General features: G+C 39.6%; 1 protein-coding gene across 3 annotated transcripts in view; it reads right to left on the reverse strand.

Moving 5' to 3' along the window:
* Positions 1–3693: 3693 nt before the first annotated feature.
* wnk4a (WNK lysine deficient protein kinase 4a) overlaps positions 3694–22219 on the reverse strand; it is a 70774-nt gene continuing 52248 nt past the window's right edge. For 2 of the 3 annotated variants that reach the window (XM_060849074.1, XM_060849072.1), the window contains exons 12-19: positions 21065–21229; positions 20367–20424; positions 19802–19936; positions 16073–17109; positions 12354–12450; positions 7828–8335; positions 6507–6709; positions 3694–4604 (exon numbers count right to left, since the gene is read on the reverse strand). In XM_060849074.1, coding sequence (XP_060705057.1) covers positions 4513–4604; positions 6507–6709; positions 7828–8335; positions 12354–12450; positions 16073–17109; positions 19802–19936; positions 20367–20424; positions 21065–21229 — 2295 coding nt within the window. In that variant the 3' untranslated portion in view covers positions 3694–4512. The remainder of the gene's footprint in view (positions 4605–6506; positions 6710–7827; positions 8336–12353; positions 12451–16072; positions 17110–19801; positions 19937–20366; positions 20425–21064; positions 21230–22219) is intronic. The other variant, XM_060849075.1, reaches the window with a different exon arrangement.

Genomic DNA, 22219 nt, shown 5'->3' on the forward strand with positions numbered 1-22219 from the left:
ACCATCTATCAAAATTACTTTGTTTGATACTTTCAAACTCAATATAGGTTTGACCAGGGTTACTCCTTAGATTCCTGAAATGTTGTCTATAGGCTTCTGGTATAAGCTCATATGCACTTAAGATGGCTTTTCTTCACCTCCTCATACTCCCCAGATAGCTCCTTGATAGTGATGTGAAAACCTCACTAGCCCTACCTGCAAGTTTTATTTGGATCAACAAAACCCACATATAGTCACTGGCCACTGCATTTGTTTAGCCACTATTTCAAATGAGATGAAAAAGGCTTCCACGTCCTTAATGCTTGAACTTAACAGTTTCTCATCGGCTTTCACCCGCCATGGGTCTGGTCATCCCCACGCTCTTCCTCATAGACTTGCCTTTAGTCTTCATCTCCATCCTTCTAAGCTGACTTTCCTTTCTAAGTATAGTTTTTGAAGCTCAAACTTTTTATTTCTCTTCTGCTAAAGTTCTTTGTTCATTTTATTTCTCTTCCGCTTTTAACCGTAACTCAAATTGTTTCATTTTTGCTGCCCTTTCCTTCTCCATACCTCTAACTCAAGCTGCTTCATTTGCAATTAAATTCTTGCCCTCTCCCTAGATCCTGAATGCGTTTTCAGCAAATTTAAATGCTGAGCTACTGCTGAAATCATACCATTTTTCTTCACATTAGGAGGTAGCTCCAACACCAATTTGTCTACTAACTCCTGCAGCTTAGTCTTATTCACCTTCTGTAAAACTTCCAGTCATCTCGTCCATCTCCAAAAAACTCTTGATGACTGAAAGAAGCCATTGTTATCCCAAGCTTTGTCTACCCAACCAAACCAACATCTGAAATAAAGTCACTAGTACCTACCACTCGCTGTCTAAATCCTGCAAAGAGCCTCCAATGTTATAGACTAGGCCAGACCAATCAAAACATTCTTAAGTAGACAGCCCAGACCATAATTTTGCTATTTGTTTCAGTGAAAATTATCTGGAGTAGGTTAGCTCAGTTTTTAAACCAGGTTTTAAAACAGAAAAATGTATTCACAAAATTACAGAATGAAACAAAAAGAACAGAAGATAGAATACACACAGAACTCAGTCTACCCAAACTAAACTTAATTATGCTGTTCCGAAAATACACAACAGTCCCAATAAACAAACCCCCTTAAACATAGAGTAAAACTGAAACAAAGGCTTACAGGTCGAAGTTAGAAGGGCAGAAGGAGAGAGAGAGTCTAGCAACCCGTCTCCACACAGCCCACTGCTGTACTGACTGAAACAAGACTTCAGCTTTCAGGACTGACCACTCTCCTTTCATTATACAGGTTACTTCTAAAACATGAAAGCTGCGGTCTAAAGTCTCATCTGTTTATGTATAAACAAAAAGACTTCCCAATACCCTTTTCATTTCTGTACCAAACCAGTTGTTCTGGAGCCCTGACTGATTTATGCCCCCCTGAAAAACATCAAGGACACAGTATCCTTGAGAAAAGGAACAGTTTTCAGAAAAGGGACCAGCTTTGTTACGTTGGCGAACAAAATTGTAGAGTATCTGGACTTCAATGACTGTAGAATTGCATTAATTTGTGAAATATTATTTCAAGTTAAAATTAAAATCCAATTTTTAAAATAAAGTATTGTATTCAAGAAAATAATTACATTGTTTTTACACGAGTAAATCAGGAACTGTATGATGCAGCCTCCTGTAAGTAAGCAGATATTCAGATACATCACTGTTTGCTCATGTTGGTGGACAAAAAAGATGCCATGTCACTACTGGAACATTTTCAATATGTTGCCAGGACTAGAGGGCTTGACTTCTAGGGAGAGGCTAAATAGGCTGGGGCTTTTTTCCCCTCAGAACATTGGAGGCTGAGGGGTGACTTTATGAGATTTATAAAATCATGAGGGCATGGATGGGGTGAATAGCCAGTCTTTTTTCTGAGGTGAGTGAGTCCAGAACTAGAGGGCATAGGTTTAAGGTGAGGGGAAGGATTTAGACAGGACCGGTGTGGTAACTTTTTAAATGCAGAGGGTGGTGCATGTATGAAATGACCTGCCAGATGATACAATATTTAAAAGGCATTGGGAAGGGTATATGAATAGGAAGGATTAGAGGGATATTTGCCAAATACTGGCAAGTGGAACTAGGTCAGATTGGGAGGTCTGGTCAGTGCAGACGAGTTAAGCCAAAGAATTGTTTTTGTGCTGTATGATCTATGATTTTTACAAATTTAATGCAATTTTATTGACATTTTAAGCCATCATAAAAATTGTATATTGGTTTTCATATAGGTTTAAAATAATATTTCTCAACTAATACATATTAATTTAGATAGGACTTTTTTAGTCTCAAACTGAGATAGAGTCATAGAGACATACAGCAAGGAAACAGATCCTTTGCTAACTTGTCCATGCCGACTAGATATCCTAAATTAATCTAGTCCTATTTGCCAGCACTTGGCCCATATCCCTCTAACCCCTTCCTATTCATATACTCATCCAGATGCCTTTTAAATGTTGGAATTGTACTAGCCTCCACCACTTTCTCTGGCAGCACATTGCAGTTTTTAGTTTTGTTCAAGAAGCTTCTGCAAGCTTAATTTAAATTGTGAGGGAAGATATTGACCAAAAAAAAAATCAGAAACATAACCATTTGATTCACTCATTTAATAATTATAATATACCTCCAATAGATTGTTTGAACATAATCATCTCAGAAATGGTAATGAAGAAATATCTTTCCATTAACAATACTATACAAAAATTTACAAAGAGTGCATTTATGATTTTGATACACCCTGTATTCCAACAAAATTTCCCCCTCTAAATGTTACTCATAAACAAGTACCCCTTCCAACACACAGGCTGTTCCATAACTCTTCTAAATCAATATAATTTTATGTCCCAATCTTCCATTTTCAGAAATTGTGATAATTTGTGATAAAGTAGGCAGATAGTATCTGTTTTCTTTTATATCGCTATTACAAAGGAGAATTGAGGTGATAAGGGCTGAAGGCAATTTTATTAAAATAGATTGTCATCTAAACTTGGAAATATTTTGTAGAAATCAACAAATTTAAATCTAAATCTAAAGTAAGGAAAGGGACTTACTTTCACCAGCAACCTGCAGGGAGTCTGTTCTTTTTGCTGTCACTGTTACTTGCTAGACATCTTAATTGTTCTTTGACTTTAGGCCTACTATATGGGTTTGAAACCTCGTGTTAAGGTTTATGTTTATTTTAAGTGACTTTCCTACATTCATGATAATAAAACAAAGTTGAAACAAAACAAGCTTTCACGTAACTTTAAAGGCCAAATGGCCAGTATTGCAGGCTATTATCAAGTTTAATGTCTTGTAGGCTTAAAGTGGACACTACAATCCCCCCAAAAAATTGAGTAATTATATAAAATTTCATCTGTCGTAAGGTTTAAACATTCACAATCAATTAACTGAACCACAGATTTCGTAACTATCATTATTGTTGTAATTCTCTCAGATGTACACTGAATTCCAGAGCTTTGATAGAAGACACTTAAATATTTTATAAAATATTTCAGATACAATTCTTTGGCATTTAATGAGCATGTAAGTGCACAAGTAGAAGGAAATATTTAAGCTTTGAAGTCATTTACAATAGATTACACTTAACTTTCCAAATGAAAGTTGCTTTTATCGTTCTAAATTTAGAAATTTCCTTGATACGATCATTATACAGTTTGCTGATTCAACACCAGTTTTTACATATATACATACCATGAATAAAGTCAATTTTTACAATGTCACAGTGGAAGAGTATATTTTAATATAAAAATACATAAGTGATTTAGAATGGTTGCTTAGCACCTAGAATTCAACTTGAAGTTGCCTTATGCTGTAGAATTAATAAACTTTAAAAAGACAACAATTCTTACCTATTCTCATTTTGCATTTAATTTTAAATCTGATTTAATCAGACTTGTTTAGAAATAAGTTAATATGAATAGTATATCTTAATGGTCTATCAGTAGAAAAAGAAAAAAGATTTTTTTTGAAAGCAGAATGTGATTAAAACAGACCATATTTGAGGCATTTCACGCCAGATAATATTATCTGCTTAAAACTGTGATGTGCTTTCCTGTGTTCCCAGAAACCAGTATCTAGAATGAAAAGCAACTGCAGTGCATATCATGATGTGATGTGGTTGTATTAAAAGGTGTTTCATTCTGTGCCATAATACATTTGTGATCAGGGTCACCCAAAATATTTCTTAACATCCGGTTGAAGATCATAAGTTTATACAAAGGTAAGACTTTTATATGAAAACAGACAATGGTGTGCATTGAGTTATATTCCAAGCGAAACATGAACTTCCGCTAAAGTCCAATGATAGACGATATTTGTGGGTAGAATATTCAAAAGCATAACAGTGACAAATCTTGATTGCAATTGGAGCATGATGCATTTCTCTGTTCCTTTTCATATCCACCTATTTGCAGAAGCTTAGGTTTTTGATGATCAACAGTTCAGCCCAATTTCGATGCCATTAGGAAAAGTAACCTCCACTAACAGTGGATGGTGTTTGCCGTAGATCCTGTGAGCTGCAACTACCTGTTAAGGAATTTCTTCGACTGAATCCTGCAAATATTCAACACAAACATTGCAGGTTTATCATTAGAATGGTCTTTAAAATTTGTAGCAATGGTTCAATCTCAATATTTCTTTGCATGTGAAAAAGTAGTCATCTGATTAAACTGATGGTACAGACATGAAAGCTTCAACAGAATTATGCCAAAATTAAAACGAAACTCCACTTAATTAGACAATAAATGAGAATGTATTGTCATTTTTCTTTTCAAAGCAAATGACTGAAACTTTTGTACTATACGGAGACTTAAAACATGACATGAATTCCTCAGTATAAATGATATCAATACTTTTTTTTTTAAAAAACAATCAGCAAGAAACCATGTATGGGCTATTATACCAATGCCATGTTTTATTACACCAATGTCAATGTCATAAGATTGCTGCTGAAAATGTGTTGCTGGTTAAAGCACAGCAGGTTAGGCAAAATCCAAGGAATAGGAAATTCGATTTACCCGAAGTCATAAGATTGCTGAACTCTTAAAATTAATAATGACATGTTCACACTGTTTTTCATTTTGCTGTTATATACACTACGTGTGTGTTTAACATATGGACAAAGGGCTGTTAATAGAACGTATCTGCATGGGCCATGCTTGATCACATCTTCCCATATATTGTAATTATTCATATATGTACATATCTCTGTCATGTGATTGAAGTGTTTACCTCAAGGAAGGAAAATAGGCCATCTGGCATGTTAACTTAAACTGAGCCTTGTGTGGATTGGTTGTAAAAAATGAGGTCTGCAGATGCTGGAGATCACAGCTGCAAATGTGTTGCTGGTCAAAGCACAGCAGGCCAGGCAGCATCTCAGGAATAGAGAATTTGACGTTTCGAGCATAAGCCCTTCATCAGGAATAACCAAACTAACTGTTATCTAAGGCAACCAGAATGACAAAGGAGGATTTCTGAAATATGTTAATATTTACTATATACTTGAAGATATTTAAATGATAGCAGGAACAGTATGGTAATTTAAATTCCCACAAATTTCCATGGTTGAGTTAAATATTGAAACTGTGTAATGATCTAGAACATTACATTGATGTTAAGAGGCTCTTCTTATAGTGATCAATACATGGTACAGGCTGCAGAAATAAAGGCAACATTTTAAAATCACTTAAACAAGTACTGTAGACATTGCAACAGAGCTGGGGGTCTAGGATCTTTATGAGAGAACTTAGATGAGGTGAATGTTTGAACTGCTATTCCATCCTTCACTTCAACCAAAACTCTGCTCTGAAAGTGCATTGACTTCTATCCCCCCATAATTCTGGAGTTTACATTGACTCCCAAACCCTAAACAGTTCAAACTTATAATTGTCATCCTCCTCTTCAAACTGCTGTATGGCTCCTTAACTCCCTGCTTTAAATCCTGCAATTGCACCCCATCCACAAACCTTGGTATTTTCTGTACCACTAAATCTAGCCCATTGTAGTCCCCTTTGACCTCTTGTTTTACCACCCAATGATGGCAGAGCATTATGCCACTTCGGCTTTGTTATATAGTATTCCCAATCTAACCACTCTCCCACTCCATCTTCTGTAAAATGCCCCATAAATCCATCAGTTTTGACCTATGCTTTCGGTCAACCTTCCTGATAGAAATATCAATAAAAGTGGATGGTAAGCTATCAAACGTATTAAAATGCTCTCCATTAAAGGTTTGAATTTAGGGCATTGTTAAATGTTCCTAATTCATGTCTGTCATGTGATCTTATAAATGCACTTTATATCACCAATGAATAATAATTAAACATTGTCATTCTTTAAGCTTACTAAATAAAATTACCATGTAAACACAATTTCATGTGAAGTTTGAAAATATCAAAAAAAGGTAAATCTTCTGGTCCTAAAGTGCAGTCATTCATTTTAGGCGATTATAGATACCTGCTTGCTGTAAACTCTCAAGTCGTTGCAAGCTGTTACGGCGGGATTGGTTAAAATTGCCTTTCGATAAACGCCTTTGCCGTCCAGTTAAGATTGCAGCAGGTGAAACTATTCCAGCAGGAGGGACTTTACCCATCTTTTCATACAGTTCCTCAATCTCCTTCTTTTGTATTGCCTGTAACCTTTGAACCTCTGCCATATGCCTGTTGGATTAACACAAAATATTTCAACCTCTTAAACAAAGGGAAATACTGTAAATAATGGAAGTCTAACATACAAACAGAAAAATGCTTGAAATTTTCAGCAGGTCAGGCATCACCTGTGGAAAAGGAAACAGAGTTAACGCTTTGAGCTGTTCACCTTCTGACCACCTGAATTGTATCTTAACCTCCTGGAAATGTATTATCCCTCTCGGAATTCAGTGAGACCATGCATCAATCAGGAAAATTTGGATATTGCACCTGGACTGAAGTTCTTATGATAGGTCAATGACCTGAAATAGTAACTCTCTTTCCTGATGCTGCCTGAATTGGTATGATCTCTGGCATTTTCTGGTTTGACTTCAGCCTCCGTATTGTTTTCAGCAAAACTGATTGGTAAATTTATACTTGTACTTTCATTAGTCTGTTTATTTAGTGATATTGTGGAGCCAATTACTAGTTAGATTTACTGAAATATAAGGATGTTGTTTCCCCTACAGAGCATTTATTGTGACAGCGGCATCACTTTTTCCTGAATGAGTTAATTAAATGATAAATAACCCCAACCTCTTGCACATCCTAGGATGTGCCAAAAGAAATGGGCTTACACATCCTGTAGGAGAATTATGGTTTGCCACAGGTTACATCTAGATGTCGAGGTAAAATGTATGAAAAAAACAAAGCGGTCATCTGTTGCTTATTCTGTTTTGACTAAGAACAGGGCATTTTTGAGCAGCTTTCAGGTGGGCCAATTTGACCAAAACCGAACTCCACATTACAAATGGTATAACACCCTACCATTAAAAGTATTGCTTAATTATGCAATGCATAGCAACTCTATAGGAGACTATTTAGTAGTTAGTGCTGAACTTAACTGATGGTTAAAATAAGTCTACATATTTGTTCAGTACTTAATAGTACAGGTCTTGACCTTTTAAAAAATTGATATATTAGTAACTAAAATAAATAAAACTTGCATTGCGTAAAATTAGAAACGTGAAATGTGTTGCAGACTTGCATTTAAACTTTAGAAAACATATTCCAAAGGCTAAATTATGATTCAACAAAATTGGGTACAACACAATGAACAAACAGCTCACAGACTTAACTCAAGAACTTACTTTTCTCTTAAGTTTTGTAATTCTTCAAATATTTCATCGCCATCACTTTCAGAATCATCACTGCTTATATAGATAGTTGACCGTGAGTACTGAACCCATCCATGCACTGGGGTTGAATCAGTGTGATCATCTGATAGTTTGGAATCAGTATTTTGCTTTTCATCTCCTGAACTGACCATGACTCTGTTACTGTCCAGAGAATGATTGTCAGCAGCAGCCTCAGAGATTCCCAATGAAGGCTGCAGAGCCTGGGTGGATGAGCATAGCTCTGAATTGCTATCTTGCTGACATCCCATTGCAGTACTCAATCCACTGCCCAACATTGGTTCCCAAAGAGTTGTAGCTGTTCTCAAAATGGTGCAGTTGTCAGGAACTGAACGATCTGGTTTACAGTCATCCTGATTTGTCAGGTGATCGCCCTCTTTGATTTGTTCTTGAGTTTTCAAAACTTCAAAGCGTCCGACTGTAACAGGTTGGGGTGAACCAGATTGCTGAAAATTCTTGAACTCTGCAAAACATTAAAAAAAAACAAGCTACTAAAGCTACGTTTGTTTATTTTCAATATGCTAAGAACGTAATTTGGAAGTAATTTATTTCTATACATTCTGAAAGTATTTCTTGCAATAAGAGTACATAAAGCTATTGAATCAATCACATTCAAAATATTTATTTTTAAACACTTAAATTGAATAATTATGCACTAAAGTAATACATGGAAACGGTTTTATAATATGTTCTTAGAAAGTACTAGTACATGGTCCCAAATCTGGCTATCCAAAGACCAGGAAAGTCTGAAAACCAGACAGCATTCTTTTAGGCTGTCTTGCATGAATTGTATTTATTAGGGGAGTAAAATAACTTGCTGGGATATTCACTACATGTTGCTTCATTTCATTGACTGATTATTGGTTTTGTGCACCTGTTTTTCCTGTACCCAAAGTCAGCCGAATGGCCCTTGATCCAAACCTCCCTACCAAAAAACTGGGCAAGATCAAAAATCCAGCATGGGCCCAGCCCCGAGATTGCAATGTTGTGCTTGAATACCTATGCTTTTCCATAAAATGCATTCTCTTTAATCGCCAGTTAAGAATGCAAGGACATCACCAGTTTTTGTAACATCAACTCTAAAAAAAAAAACCTAGCTTTACTTTTATTTAGAAAAACTAAAACTACTTATTATCATGTTAATACATCTTCCCTCAGCATTGTTCAAATTTTCCGGACCAAATGGCTCTGGTAGTAACGGCACTCGAGGAGACATTTCATCACTTGGGATAGTTTTTCACAGACAGAATTGACCGAACTCATTTCCCCAACTCCACTTAAGGAACTTGCAACAACCAATACCAGTTGTGAAACTACTGAAAATACCCCAAAATGTGGCCTATAAGACATGTTTCACCGTCTCCTTGACATGAGTCATGAAATAACTGGTATGCTTCATCATAATTGTATTTACAAGTCGGCATGATGGCAGCTGTAGGGGTGTAGGCTGTACACCCCTACAGCCAATCTATAGGCTGTAAGGTGGTACCCTTTGCTTTGAGCTTTTTTGTAGTTAGGTGGTCTGGAGGAGAGTATCTGGAAGATGCTGTAAAACTCTGCTTTGTTAGACACTACCTATCCACTATTGACATAACTAGTGCCCATCTGATGGGCGGAGCAATACCAGCAGGCATTTTCACTTTGTTAGGCTTTAAGAGGTCAGCAATAGCTCTGCAGAGTACGTTGGGAATGGAATTCAGTTTCTGGGAATGAGGGAGAATGTCCCCAGGCTAAGCAAGCCTATTCAGCCATTGAGTAACACAGCAGCTGACTTGCTAATCCTATTGGAGCATGGAATTCACAACACAGTATTCCATTCTGTTTTGAGCAGGTCAGGATCCTCTCCATACCAGTACACTCCTCCAGTAACTTAAATCAAGCCCATATCTCATTTTGATGCTCTTCCAGGTCCAGAAGACACTACTCTCAGCCCTGACTCTGAAGCATCATTACTCCAACCTCAGATCCCCATCCCCCTAGCCCCACCTCCATTCCTGAAGAAGGTTTATACCAGAAATGTTGACTTCTCCACCTCCTGATGCTGCCTGGCTTGCTGTGTTCTTCCAGTCTCCTGCTGGTCTACTTTGGATTCCAGCATCTGCAGTTGTTTTTGTGACTGTGAATGGGTCCAGCTAATTCATGTGCCAAGTTCTTCACTCAATCCACTCGCAAAGACTGGAAAGCCTGTTGGCGGGAGTAGCAGAGTGCCTCCTGTTTCTCTGCTACAGACACTCCAACTCTATCATTTACAATGCCAACCCAGTATATCAACTTGTTTTTGCACATCTAGATTAAAATAACATGCTCATTTTGCTACAAAATGTGTTATATATTTAATATAACAGCCTACAGAAAATAGCACTAATTCAAAATGTAAATTCAGTGACACATCTGAGATACCCAGCTACATTATTTGGATTTTCAGTATTGCTAAGTTAGAGATTGATTGATCTTTATTAGCATTAAATTTTATATGACCATATTTGAATGGATGTTCTATGCGAAACAATGCAACCTTGTCAGCTGAACTAGTTTCAAGTGCTATTAAAGGTTAATTAATTTCTACTATTCTTCCCTGGACTAAATATGTTTGCTAACACTAAAACTAACAAGATCAATAACTTCTTAGCCAAATATAACAGCAAAACAGATTGAAGGGAGAAATTTGTGATTTTATTTATGCATACCAAAGTACCACTATAGCTTTCAAAATATACAGCCTATGCAGATAATGTGGATAAGTGAAAAGTTACCTACCTTTGTAGGAAAAGGTGATTGGCAGAAAATTATTTAAAGATGATTGTATTTCAACATTTCCCAAACTAAGAGATCTGGGCATCTTGTCCACCAATCACAGAAAGAAAGCATGCAGGTGCAATAAGAATTTTGGAAGACAAATAGTATGGAGGTGTTTATTGCAAGTGGATTTGAACACAGGTCAAGGATGTCTTATTGCAGCGTGTCAGGGCAGTGGTGAGACTACAGCTTTGCAGTTTTGGTTTTCTTGCCTAAGAAAGAATATACTACTTGTGGAGTGAGTACAGTGACAAACCACCAGACTGACTCATCATGCCATAAGGCAAAGTGTCCGTTTCTCTTGGTGAGTTGAGTTAGAGTGAGTGGTGGTGGTTTTGTGAATGAGAGGTAGCAGACAGAAGATAGTGGCTCTTACGCTTAAAGAATACAAAAGGTCAACTGGTTACAAAAGATTATAAAAACCTCACTGCACTGCTCTGCTGCATGTTGCATTTGAAAATTGAGCCCTACTCCACAAATCTGTTTCACAGCATGATGGAAAATAACCCTTCCTTTTCAGAACAGACATGATAAAAGAAGCAGGAGAAAGTGAGGACTGCAGATGCTGGAGATCAGAGCTGAAAAATGTGTTGCTGGAAAAGCACAGCAGGTCAGGCAGCATCTAAGGAGCAGGAGAATCGACGTTTTGGGCATAAGCCCTTCTTTAGGAATGAGGAAGGTGTGCCAAGCAGGCATAAGACCTTCTCTAGGAATGAGGAAGGTGTGCCACAACCACCCTCTGTTTTCTACCTTTGAGCCAGTTCTGTATCCAAATGGCTAGTTCTCCCTGTATTCCATGAGATCTAACCTTGCTAACCAGTCTCCCTTGGAGAACCTTGTGGAATGTCTTACTGAAGTCCACATAGATCACACCTACTGCTCTGTCCTCATCTTTGTTACTCCTTTTAAAAAATTCAATCAAGTTTGTGAGACATGATTTCTCGCGCACAAAGCCGTGGAAGCTGAAATTAACTTTGTGGTTCCACAACTATTTAGTTTAACAGGTTAATATTACTAAGATAAGCAGAAATACATTGCAGGTTGGATATAATAACAAACAACAGATACTGATACACTGATGTCACTGATTTTCTGTTTGCAAGAACGCTTGTATTAATCATTAAATTTGGTAACTGCTACTGAACAATATACATGTCAAGAACAATGGCTGTATGGGAAAAAGATCGTAAACCTAAAAATCTGATCAGAAATTCCACCATATTTTAAATATATTACACGCAAAGAATTGCAGACTCTAACTTCACCTGAGAGATAAATATGGTGCATTGAAAAATTCAAGATGAAAAAAACCGCTCAAAATCCAAAATATCGAACTTAAGTTGGCCCCTCCTTAATGAAGTATATAAAGAAATACTTTTGAAAAATTAGTCTTGTACATGTGCTGTGCTTATGTAAATATTATTGGGAATTACATTGTTTTACTCAAAAACATTGCTAATAAAATGCACCACATTGTTTCTAAATATGAAAATACAATTAACTAACCAATCATTGCTGCAATTCTGTAACTTTATAGACTATCACAAGTTGCACATCCGAGCAATTGTGAATGAGAGAAAGAATGAAATTATAGGAACAGCTGATAGGAATGCTAAGTAACTAATTTATAAAAATACAAAGCAAAACAACTTGCCAAAACATATTGCAATGTAATAGTTACTTACCCTCATTAATAGGTGGCAATGGTGATTTTCCTGATTGTGATGTTAGTGCTTCAGTAATAATCAATGATGGTATACTTTTCTTACTAATATCCAGCAACTGTTAAAAGAGGTTTACATAAATGAAAATCAAAATTGTGCAACAGGACCTTTTCTCATTTTTCCACTGCAATATACAAATCAATAGTGGGACCAGATAGAATGTTGAAAAGTTGCATTGTTGTAATCTCAATAACCATAATTTTTATTTAAAAAAACATTCATGACATGTAGGTGTTGCTTTAGCATCTGTCTGTAATTGTCCTTAACGTAGTGACTTATTAGGCAATTTCAGAGATCAGGAGAAAGCTCCAGGCCTGCTGTGTATTTACTGTTCCCCAGACCTCCCCCTCACTGAGGATGAACGCTTAGTCCTCAGCAAAGGCCTCACCTTCATCCCTCTACATTCCTGGATTGATGAATTCGACATGTGTCATGAGCTTGAGCATTTCTTCCACCACCTCTGCCTCCAGGCCCATCTTTTCAATCAAGACGCCCGTCCACCCACCGAAGATCCCTTCTCTCACCTTCAACACAGCCCATCCAACTGGACACCCCATACTGGTCTTTATCCACCTTTGAACTCTTCAGTTCTAACTGTTGCTGTGACATAGACCGCTTCAACGTGTCCACCCCTCACCCATGTCAACCTCCCGCTCTCGCAATGCACAGCCCTCCACTCCCACTGCTCCAACCCCAACCTCACCAACAATCCTGCAGATGGGGCGAGGGTGGAGGGGGGGTAGAACGGTGTTATTTTGGCACACCGACCTCTACATTACTGAAGCAGACTCCTACTGCCCCCTCGACTACGACCTCACCCCCCATCACCAAACCATTCACAACCTCAACACCTCTGGGGATCTCCCATCCACAGCCTCCAACCACAGCCCAATTCTACCTATTATCGAAGATTCAAAAACCTGGTCGACCCCATTGTCTCAGCCTACTCCTGTCCCACTGAACTCATCTCTGCACACCTTGACACCGTCCTGCTCCCTCTTCGTACAGGAACTCCCCACCTACGTTCAGGACACCACCCATGCTCTTCACCTCCTCCATGACTTTAATTTCCCTGGCCCCTAACACCTCACTTTCATCATGGACATCTAGCCCCTGTACACATCAATCTGCCATGTCAAAGGCCTCCAAGTCCTCAGTTTTTTTCCTCTCATGCTGTCCCAACCAGTACCCTTCCACCGATATCCTCATCTGCCTGGCTGAACTGGTCCTTGCCCTTCTCCTTCCAATCCTCCCACTTCCTCCAACCATGGGCACCCAGATGGGACCCAGCTATGCCTTCCACAGCTACACCAGCGCCACACCCCACCTGTTACTCCTCTATATCACTGACTGCATCGGCGCCACCTTGTGCTCCCACAAGGAGGTTGAACAGGTCATCAACTTCACTAACACCTTTCACCCCGACCTCAAATTCACCTAGACCATCCTGGATACCTCCCTCCCCTTCCTGGATCTCTCCATCTCCATCTCCATCTCCAGCGACCGACTAACCACGGACATCTACTACAAGCTCACTGACTCCCAGAGTTACCTGGACTATGCCTGCTACTACTCCTGGAAAAACGCCATTCCTTATTCCCAATTCTTCCACCCCTCGCTGCATCTATTCCCAGAATGACCAATTTCACCTTGGAAGAAGGAGACCATCTAGTATTTTCTAAGGTCGCAATTTCCCTTCCCACGATGGTTGATGATGCCCTCCAGTGCATCTCCTCCACTTACTGCACCTCTGCCCTTGAACCCATCCCTCCCAACGTAACAAGGTTAGAATCACCCCACCCCGCCCAGACCTCACCTTCCACCCCACCAACCTCCACATACATTGCAGCATCCTTCACCACTTCCGCCACCTACAAATGGAGCTACCACCAGGAGGTATATTTTCCGCCCCATCCCGATCATCATTCCAGAGAGATCATTCCCTCTGCGACTCCCTCATCAGATCACCCCACCCAGCCCACACCCCACTCCCAACACCTTCCCCACTCCCAGCACATTCCCCTGACACTGCAGGAAGTGCAAAACCTGTGCCCACATTTCCCCCTTCACCTCCGCTCAAGGCAAAGGAAGAATGCCTCATATTCCGCCTTGGGACCCTGCAACCACATGGGATTAATGTAGATTTCACCAGTTTCCACATTTCCCCGCCTCCCACATTATTCCAGTGCCAAGCCTCCAACTCGGCACCACCCTCTTGACCTTTCCCATCTATCTGCTCCACCCTCCTCTCCGACCTATCACCTTTCGCCCCACTTTCATCTACCTCTTGCATTCTCCGCTACCTTCCCCTCAACCCCCATCCCCCTCCCATTTATCTTTCAGCTCCCTGGCCCCAAGCCTCATTCTTGATTGAAGGGGTTATGCCGGAAATGTCAATTTTCCTGCTCCTCTGATGCTGCCTGACCTGTTGTGCTTTTCCAGCATCACACTCTCACCCCAATTTCAGAGATCAGTTGTCGATCTGGAGTCACATTTAGGCCAAACCAGTCAAGGACAGCGGATAGCTTTCCCTAATGACAATTACCGGGATCTTCTGATGTGGATCAGAATTCCAATTTCTGATCCAACCTACCATTTTTGGGTGACATACAGAAACAAAGGAGGAGTAGGCCACTTTGCCCTTCAAACCGCCTCCAACATTAATTATGGTCATGGCTGATCATCCAAACCAATGGCCTGTTCCTGCTGTTCCCCTGTAACATTTGGGCCATGACCTATCTCAGCTGAAGTAATGAAAATGAGTCCAGGAATCAGTGAGGACAATATTGGAGAGGATCAATGTGGAAACCATATCCTCTCTTTAAGTAGTAAGTGCCATATTCTAGGATTTAAAGGTCTTGTAATCATTTTGACAGCCACTAAGAGAATGCAAGTGTGGGTGATAAGGGACAGGTGCATAAGGGGGTACGGTAGGATATGGATGTCGGATGCCAGGTAAGAGCAATATGCTTAGGGTCAGTCGAGCGGTACAGTCATTGAGGGCTATTGAGGTAGGTCCAGTCCATGTGGGGGGCTGTCAGGTCGGATCAGGTCTGTTTGGGGATGAGTTTAGGGATCACGACACATAAGGGGATGGGTATTCCGGTGGGGTACCTAGGCAGGAGTGGCGCAAAACAGTTTAGTGGTTACCCAGAATCAAGAGAGGCTTTAATTCTCTGAACTCTTTCCAGTTAAGCATTTAGCTTGAAATAGCCTGAACCTCCAATATCTCTGCCTGTAAACTCAGAATTGCGGACATTTTGGATAGTTCCGCGTGCCATTTAATTGCCTAGAACTTGCTGGGCAGTTCATGGAGTCAGTGGTGTTCTGACTTCTACCTGATCTCATGCTAAGCTCCAGTCCACACTGCTGCAACAGTACTGCTGCACTATCTTTGATGAGTTTAATGGAATTTAACAAAAAATCTGATAATTAATTACCATAAATGAAACCAGCTTCCTAATTCCAGCTTCTCCTGTTGCTTTGGTGGATTTTGAATTCTGGATCATTATTCTCTGGATCATTGGATTACTGGTTCAGTAACAGTACCACTATGCTACCCTTCCCTCAGTTTTAAATCACTATGGAGAGTTATGATATTTTAATTACACATTTCAGAAATGACAGCAATTAATTTACAGAATTCTAAATCGATTGTCCTTCGCAGAAATTTTACTTACCGAGACCTGTCTATTCTCTTGCTCCTTAGTGGAAGTGCTTATAAGATCCGAAACAGCAACTTGAGTTGTGGAAGTTGGAAGTGATGTACTGACACAGATACCAGAGTGTACAGAGTTTCCTGGATTAATATTCTGATGTGGTCGAATGGAACTGGCAAAAGTTAATATCGGACTGGAATGTGAATAAAATGGAGTGCTTGTTGTTGAAAGATTGCACATGTTTGTGGCTGTTATTACTGTGGACATTGGTAAGAAAGGTTTTATGGGAGTTGTTACATCCTCATATGGGTTACCTGGGAGATGTAAAGATACAGGGGTGAAGTCAGTTTCTTTACTTGATAATGTGGTTAGACCAAGTTCAGAACATGGTGTTCCTGGACTGATGTTTTGCAGCAGCTCATGAGATCTGTTGCATTCATTAAAAATTGATTCAAGTTGTCCTTCTAGACCATTCACGCCACCATTCTCGACATTATTTAGTTGTTGTCCAATATTTACTTCTGGAGATGAAAGATGAAGCTGCCTGGGAATGTCGAATGGAGAAGTGACTGGAGAAGTAATGTCACTACAGGGGGACATCAGTGGCGATGGTGAAGAACTGTTTGGTAGCATTGTATGGGCCAATTGACTCATGCACATCAATGATAATATATCAGCCAGAAGAAACAGAGGCTGTGTGCTTGGAGGCCAGTTATTATTCTGTGGCTGTATAAGCTGTGGTGCATCTTTGCCAACATTCTCTGCTTCCTGTGTTGAAAATTCTTGTTGGGTACCATGCTGTGGACTCCTGTGCTGATTCAGTGCTACATTTACAGGACTGTTTGATTCACACACAGTATTAGGCAGAGATGTTAGCACTGGTTTAAAATTCTGCGATGGTGTAGAAATAGACAGATTAGTTCCATGGTGGGCACTAGTAGAAGCTTGAATTGGGTCAGGATTGTTAAATGGCACATTATTAAATGTTCCTACTGATGTATGGTCTGTGGAAGTTGATAGCAATGATGCCTTTGGCTGGTAGATCACATTTGCCGAAGCTGTAGGAAAACAAAGTAATAATGGTTCAATCAGTTCACAAAGTCTTAGCGGAACTCATTCAAACATTCAAGTTTCACTTTTTTTGCTGGCAATAGTACTAAAGAATTGTTCTCATTCAGGTGTACCATCAGAAAAATAAACATTTTAATCACAGTTACTACATTAAAGATGCTTTTAAGTGATTCTGATAAAGGCAATTTGACAATATGTAACAAAGACAGAAAATGTCATTTTGGGACCAGATGTAGAAAGGGCCCAAACTGGAAATATTAACACCTGTTCTCTCTACAGATGCTGACTGAATGGGTAGGACTTTTATCCAAACTGAAGGGTGATTTGGACCTAAGTGTGCGCTGGCAATCTCTCTCTACCTGTTGGCATGCCAATTCTTTCCCACCTCTGGGCCATTTTCAAGACCAGCAGTTTGAGGGAATGTGCTTGCTAATGGTAGCTGTAGCCTAGTGGAAATTATATAATATACAAGTCTTCAAAGTGCCTTGTTCTTCTCGCACCTCTCTATCCACTATAGCTGCAGCCATTTCATCTGTTGTGGCTCTACCACCCAGAGCAATGGACACTGCAGTACGTCTCATGGCTGTGGGACCCTCCAGTTCTTCAACTGGATTGCAATCTTCCCAGAAACAGCATCGGAATTGGCCACCTCCTCAAGAATGTCCTCCAGGCTTCCTCCAGCTGAAGCTGGATTGGATCCCTAATACTAAAATTCATCCCAGTGACTCTGGCATTTTCTACCTTGGTTTCAGTTTGCACAATGGTAGTGGTTACAGTTCACAGTTAAAAAACTAACAGGAGATGGGGTCTCCACAAGTATCCCCAATCTCAGCAATGGAGGAGCCCCATATACAAGTGTAAAGGACAAGGGTGGTAAATTTACATCCATCTCCAGACTGAAGTGTCAAGTGGATGATCTACCTTGGTCTTTTCTGGAGGACACCAGTATGACAAATGTTTGTCTTCAACCAATTTGATTTATTTCATATGACATCAAGTAGTAGCTAAAGGGACTGGATACTGCAAACGTTATGAGGCCTGACAATGTTCCAGCAACAGTGCTGCAGACTGGTGTTCCAGAGTTGCCACACCTCTAGTCGAGCTGTTCCACGACAGTTACAAAGCTGGCATCTAGCCAGCAACATGGAATGTTGACTAGGGTATATCCTGTACACAAAAAGCTGAACAAATTAAACAGCAATGTAATGAAAGGGGTCATTGACAGTGCTATCAAGTATCATGTTGCAAAGGAGTAATTACAAGATAACGCATGGCTTAGAAAGGGTGGCGCTGGGAATCAGATGGGGATACTCGGACCCGTGGACACAGCCTTAGAATTAGAGGGGGTCAATTTAAAATGGAAATGAGGAGACATTTCTTCAGCCAGGTGATGGGCCTGTGGAATTCATTGCCACCGAACGCAGTGGAGGCCGGGACATTGAATGTCTTCAAGTCAGAGATTGGTAAATTCTTAATCTTGCAAGGAATTAAGGGATATGTAGAGAGTGCAGGTAAGTGGCTTTGAAATGCCCATCAGCCATAATTAAATGGCGGAGTGGACTCGATGGGCCAAATGGCCTTACTTCCACTCCTATGTCTTAAGCTGCTCACTGATGCTCAGTTTGGGTTCAGCCAGGGCCATTCATAACATGACCTCTTTTCAGTCTTGGTTCAAAGATGGAGAAAAGATCTGAATTCTAGAGGTGAGGTGAGAGCAACTACTTTTGCCATTTGATGAGAACGGCATCAGGGAGCTCTAGAATAAGTGTCACCATTAACCAGAAACTGAAGTGGACTAGCATGTCCCTGCTGTGGCAACAAGAGCAGAGCAGAGGCTACAAATTCTGTAGCATATAACACACCTCTTGTATCCTCATCATCTACAAGGGAGCCATCAGGACTGGAAGAATAGATAATAATAGAATCAGACCATTTGGCTTAACAAGTCCACACCGACCCTCCGAAGAGTATCCCACCCAGTCTGTTTCAGAATGAATCAATGATAAAGCTTCAAATGTTCTTGTCCTTATAGCACCCACAAATTCTCTCCAAACATGTCTTTATTCATCCTAACCAAGTGCTTGCAGTTCTGGTGCACATTGGTCCAACATTTATAGGAATCTATGTAAGTCACCAATTTTTCTTTTGTTCTTGTATGTGATGTTGGAGTCACTCAAGACTAGAATTTGTTGCTCAGCTCTAATTCCCTTTAAACTGATTGGCTCTCCAAGCCATTTCACAGGGCCATTAAAAGTCAACCTCATTACTGCGGGTTCGCAGTCACATGTAGACCAGACCAGACCAGGTAAGGATGATATATTTCCAATAGTTACAAGGTCGCCTTCAGACTAGCTTTTAATTCCAGACCTAATGGAATTCAAATTTAACTATCTACCCAGGTGAGATTCAAACCCATCACCTCAGGTCATCAGTCTGGGCTCTGGATTCCCAGTGGAATTATGATAACCAAATTCATCATTTGAAAACCTGCTTACCATGATGCATATACAGAACCAAAATCATATTAAGGTAGTTGTTCACGAAGCAAGGCACAACTATATTAATACAGAATTGTTTATGTAATTTTGAACTGATGTAACAACATTAAAAACTGGAACACATTCATCTTATTCTACTCCCTAGTAGTGTTTGATATTTTGTTTAGGAAGGCACTCATACCTGTAGATGTGGTAACAATACAGGTTTTTGCTGAGGAGTTAATTGTTAAAGGACTTGACAGCTTATTTTCAGGAACAGGACTAACCAGAAACTTCCTTGTTGCAGATTCTATGACATGAGGGGTATTCACTTCACCTAACATGGGAATAAGGAGATCAAGTTGTAACTGCAATTCAATACATATGTAAACAGCAACGAGTACTGGTAGGCAGATCTGATAATCCCTGTGTCTTTTCATTTGATATTAATGTTTTGCCAAAGAACTGTCACATTTATGCTCTGCATCTGTAGGCTGTTCAATGCAGTAGACAATTTTTTGGGGTAGGAGAACTGATTCAGAGATCAGAGTTCAAATTCAGCCTCACCTAAAAGAACAAAATCTCTCAGGTAGCTGACAAGGCCTATTGTGAATTGCGTTTGAATATTCAAACTAGTTCCTACTGGATACAAGTCCACAAACACAGAACTATCCATCATTTAGCACAAATGCCACTATTAAAGGTTTAATAGATGCAAAAGTCAACACCATGATAGAGAAACAAAAGGCATTAATTGTGTTATTTACCTGCTCCTGCTGAAGATAATAATGTGGGATGGGGTGGCTGCTTTAACCTTTCTTCACGCTGTGGAAAAAAAAACTCGTAATCACATGTCACCAGATTTATAAACAGGCCATTGTTCTTTTCTTACTTGGGTTACAAAAAGAAAGTACTTATGGAATTTAATATTATAACTGATAAATGAAAGCACCCAGGCAGCATCACTTTAATATGATAATTACTTTTCAACTGCCTGGAACCACATTAGCATTATAGTGTTTACCGTTCAGTTTACAGATTACATGTACACACAGGTTTCCAGCCATACTATCAAACGTACTAAGCTATAAAGTACTCTTGCTAGTAATACCGGACTGACTGCATTCATATGGCATTCCTCTGTCTATTATTTTAATGCATACTTATTTAAGGTAACATATACTTCAAGCACTGATCCACCAGTACTGGCAATAGTAACTTTCAGCCTAATGATTTTATTATTAATAACATGTAGCAAAAACTAAGATTTGAAAGTTAACACAAAACCTTTCTGGTGATATAAAGTGGAGTGTTATATCTGTACTCTCTCTTACGTCTGTTAGTAAGTGTACCACTAAGTTTGTTTACAAGGTATGATAACACTCAAATGGTAGAGGAATAAAGAGGGTGGGCTATTACAATAGTTTTAGTTTGAGAAAAATATCACATTTACAGCATTTCTTACCTGAGACTCGTGTGAACTGGGAGTATTTGACTGCTTAGTAACTTTGTCAGTGCTAGGATCCCCTTGAATATCCTTCTTTAACACAGCTTCTGCTTTGTGTATGATTTCTTGCAGCTTGCTGACAAAACCATCCTGCTCTGACAGTAGAATGAACTCCCTATTGATCTGGAAATTCCAGAGCATAATCAGTTCATAGTACTTCAGTGTGGATTAATCATTCATAGCAAAGTTAGAGGAAGTATCACCACATTTTGGAGAGCCCTACAATTTCAGATTCATTACATGCTAAGTATTCTATTTAACCAATGTAAACGGACACTTTGATCATTTGATTAGCCGACATATTGGTGTGTTTGGTAATCTCATGGAATTTGCTTCAGGAAATATAGCTTTCTCTTTACTTCATAAAAGAATGAGTCTCATTTTGCATCAAATTCAAACAATTGATTCAAAGTTTGGCATGTTATTTTCATTGTACAAAAGCTGATGCAATCATGCAAAAGAATGTGGGCGTTACTGGCTAGACCAGCATTTGTTGTCCATCCCTAATTACTCTGGAGAAGATTGTGAACTTCTGCTGTTCTCAAGTGCAGGAACAACCAAAGTAAGTGGGTCAGGATATGTACCCAGTAACAGTGAAGGAAAGGGGATATATTTCCAAGTTAGGATAGCATGTGGCATGGATAGGAACTTGCAAATGATGGTGTTCCCATGAATCTCCTACCCTTCCCCTTCTAGGGGGCAGAGGTTATGGGTTTGGAAGGTGCTGTTGAAGGAGTCTTTGTGAGATGCTGCAGTGCATCTTGCAGATGGTACACACTACTGCCACTGTGTCAACGGTGGAGGTACTGAATGTTGAAGATGTTGGATAGGGTGTCAATCGAACAGACTGCTTAGAGCTGGATGGTGTTGAGCTTCTTGAATATTGTTGGAGCTGCACCCATCCATGCAAGTGGGGAGTATTTCATTACCCTCCTGACTTAAGTGTTTTGTAAATAGTGGACAAGCACTGGGGACACAGAAGATGAGTTAGTCGCTGCAGAGATGCATGCATCGGAGTTTGTTAATCACTGGTCCATTTCAATTTCTGTTCAATGGCAATCCCCAGGCTGTCCATAGTGAGGAATATTGAACTAAATCAACAGTAAAATAAAT

This window comes from Hemiscyllium ocellatum, chromosome 32 (genome assembly GCF_020745735.1).
Source record: "Hemiscyllium ocellatum isolate sHemOce1 chromosome 32, sHemOce1.pat.X.cur, whole genome shotgun sequence".
Lineage (NCBI taxonomy): Eukaryota > Metazoa > Chordata > Chondrichthyes > Orectolobiformes > Hemiscylliidae > Hemiscyllium > Hemiscyllium ocellatum.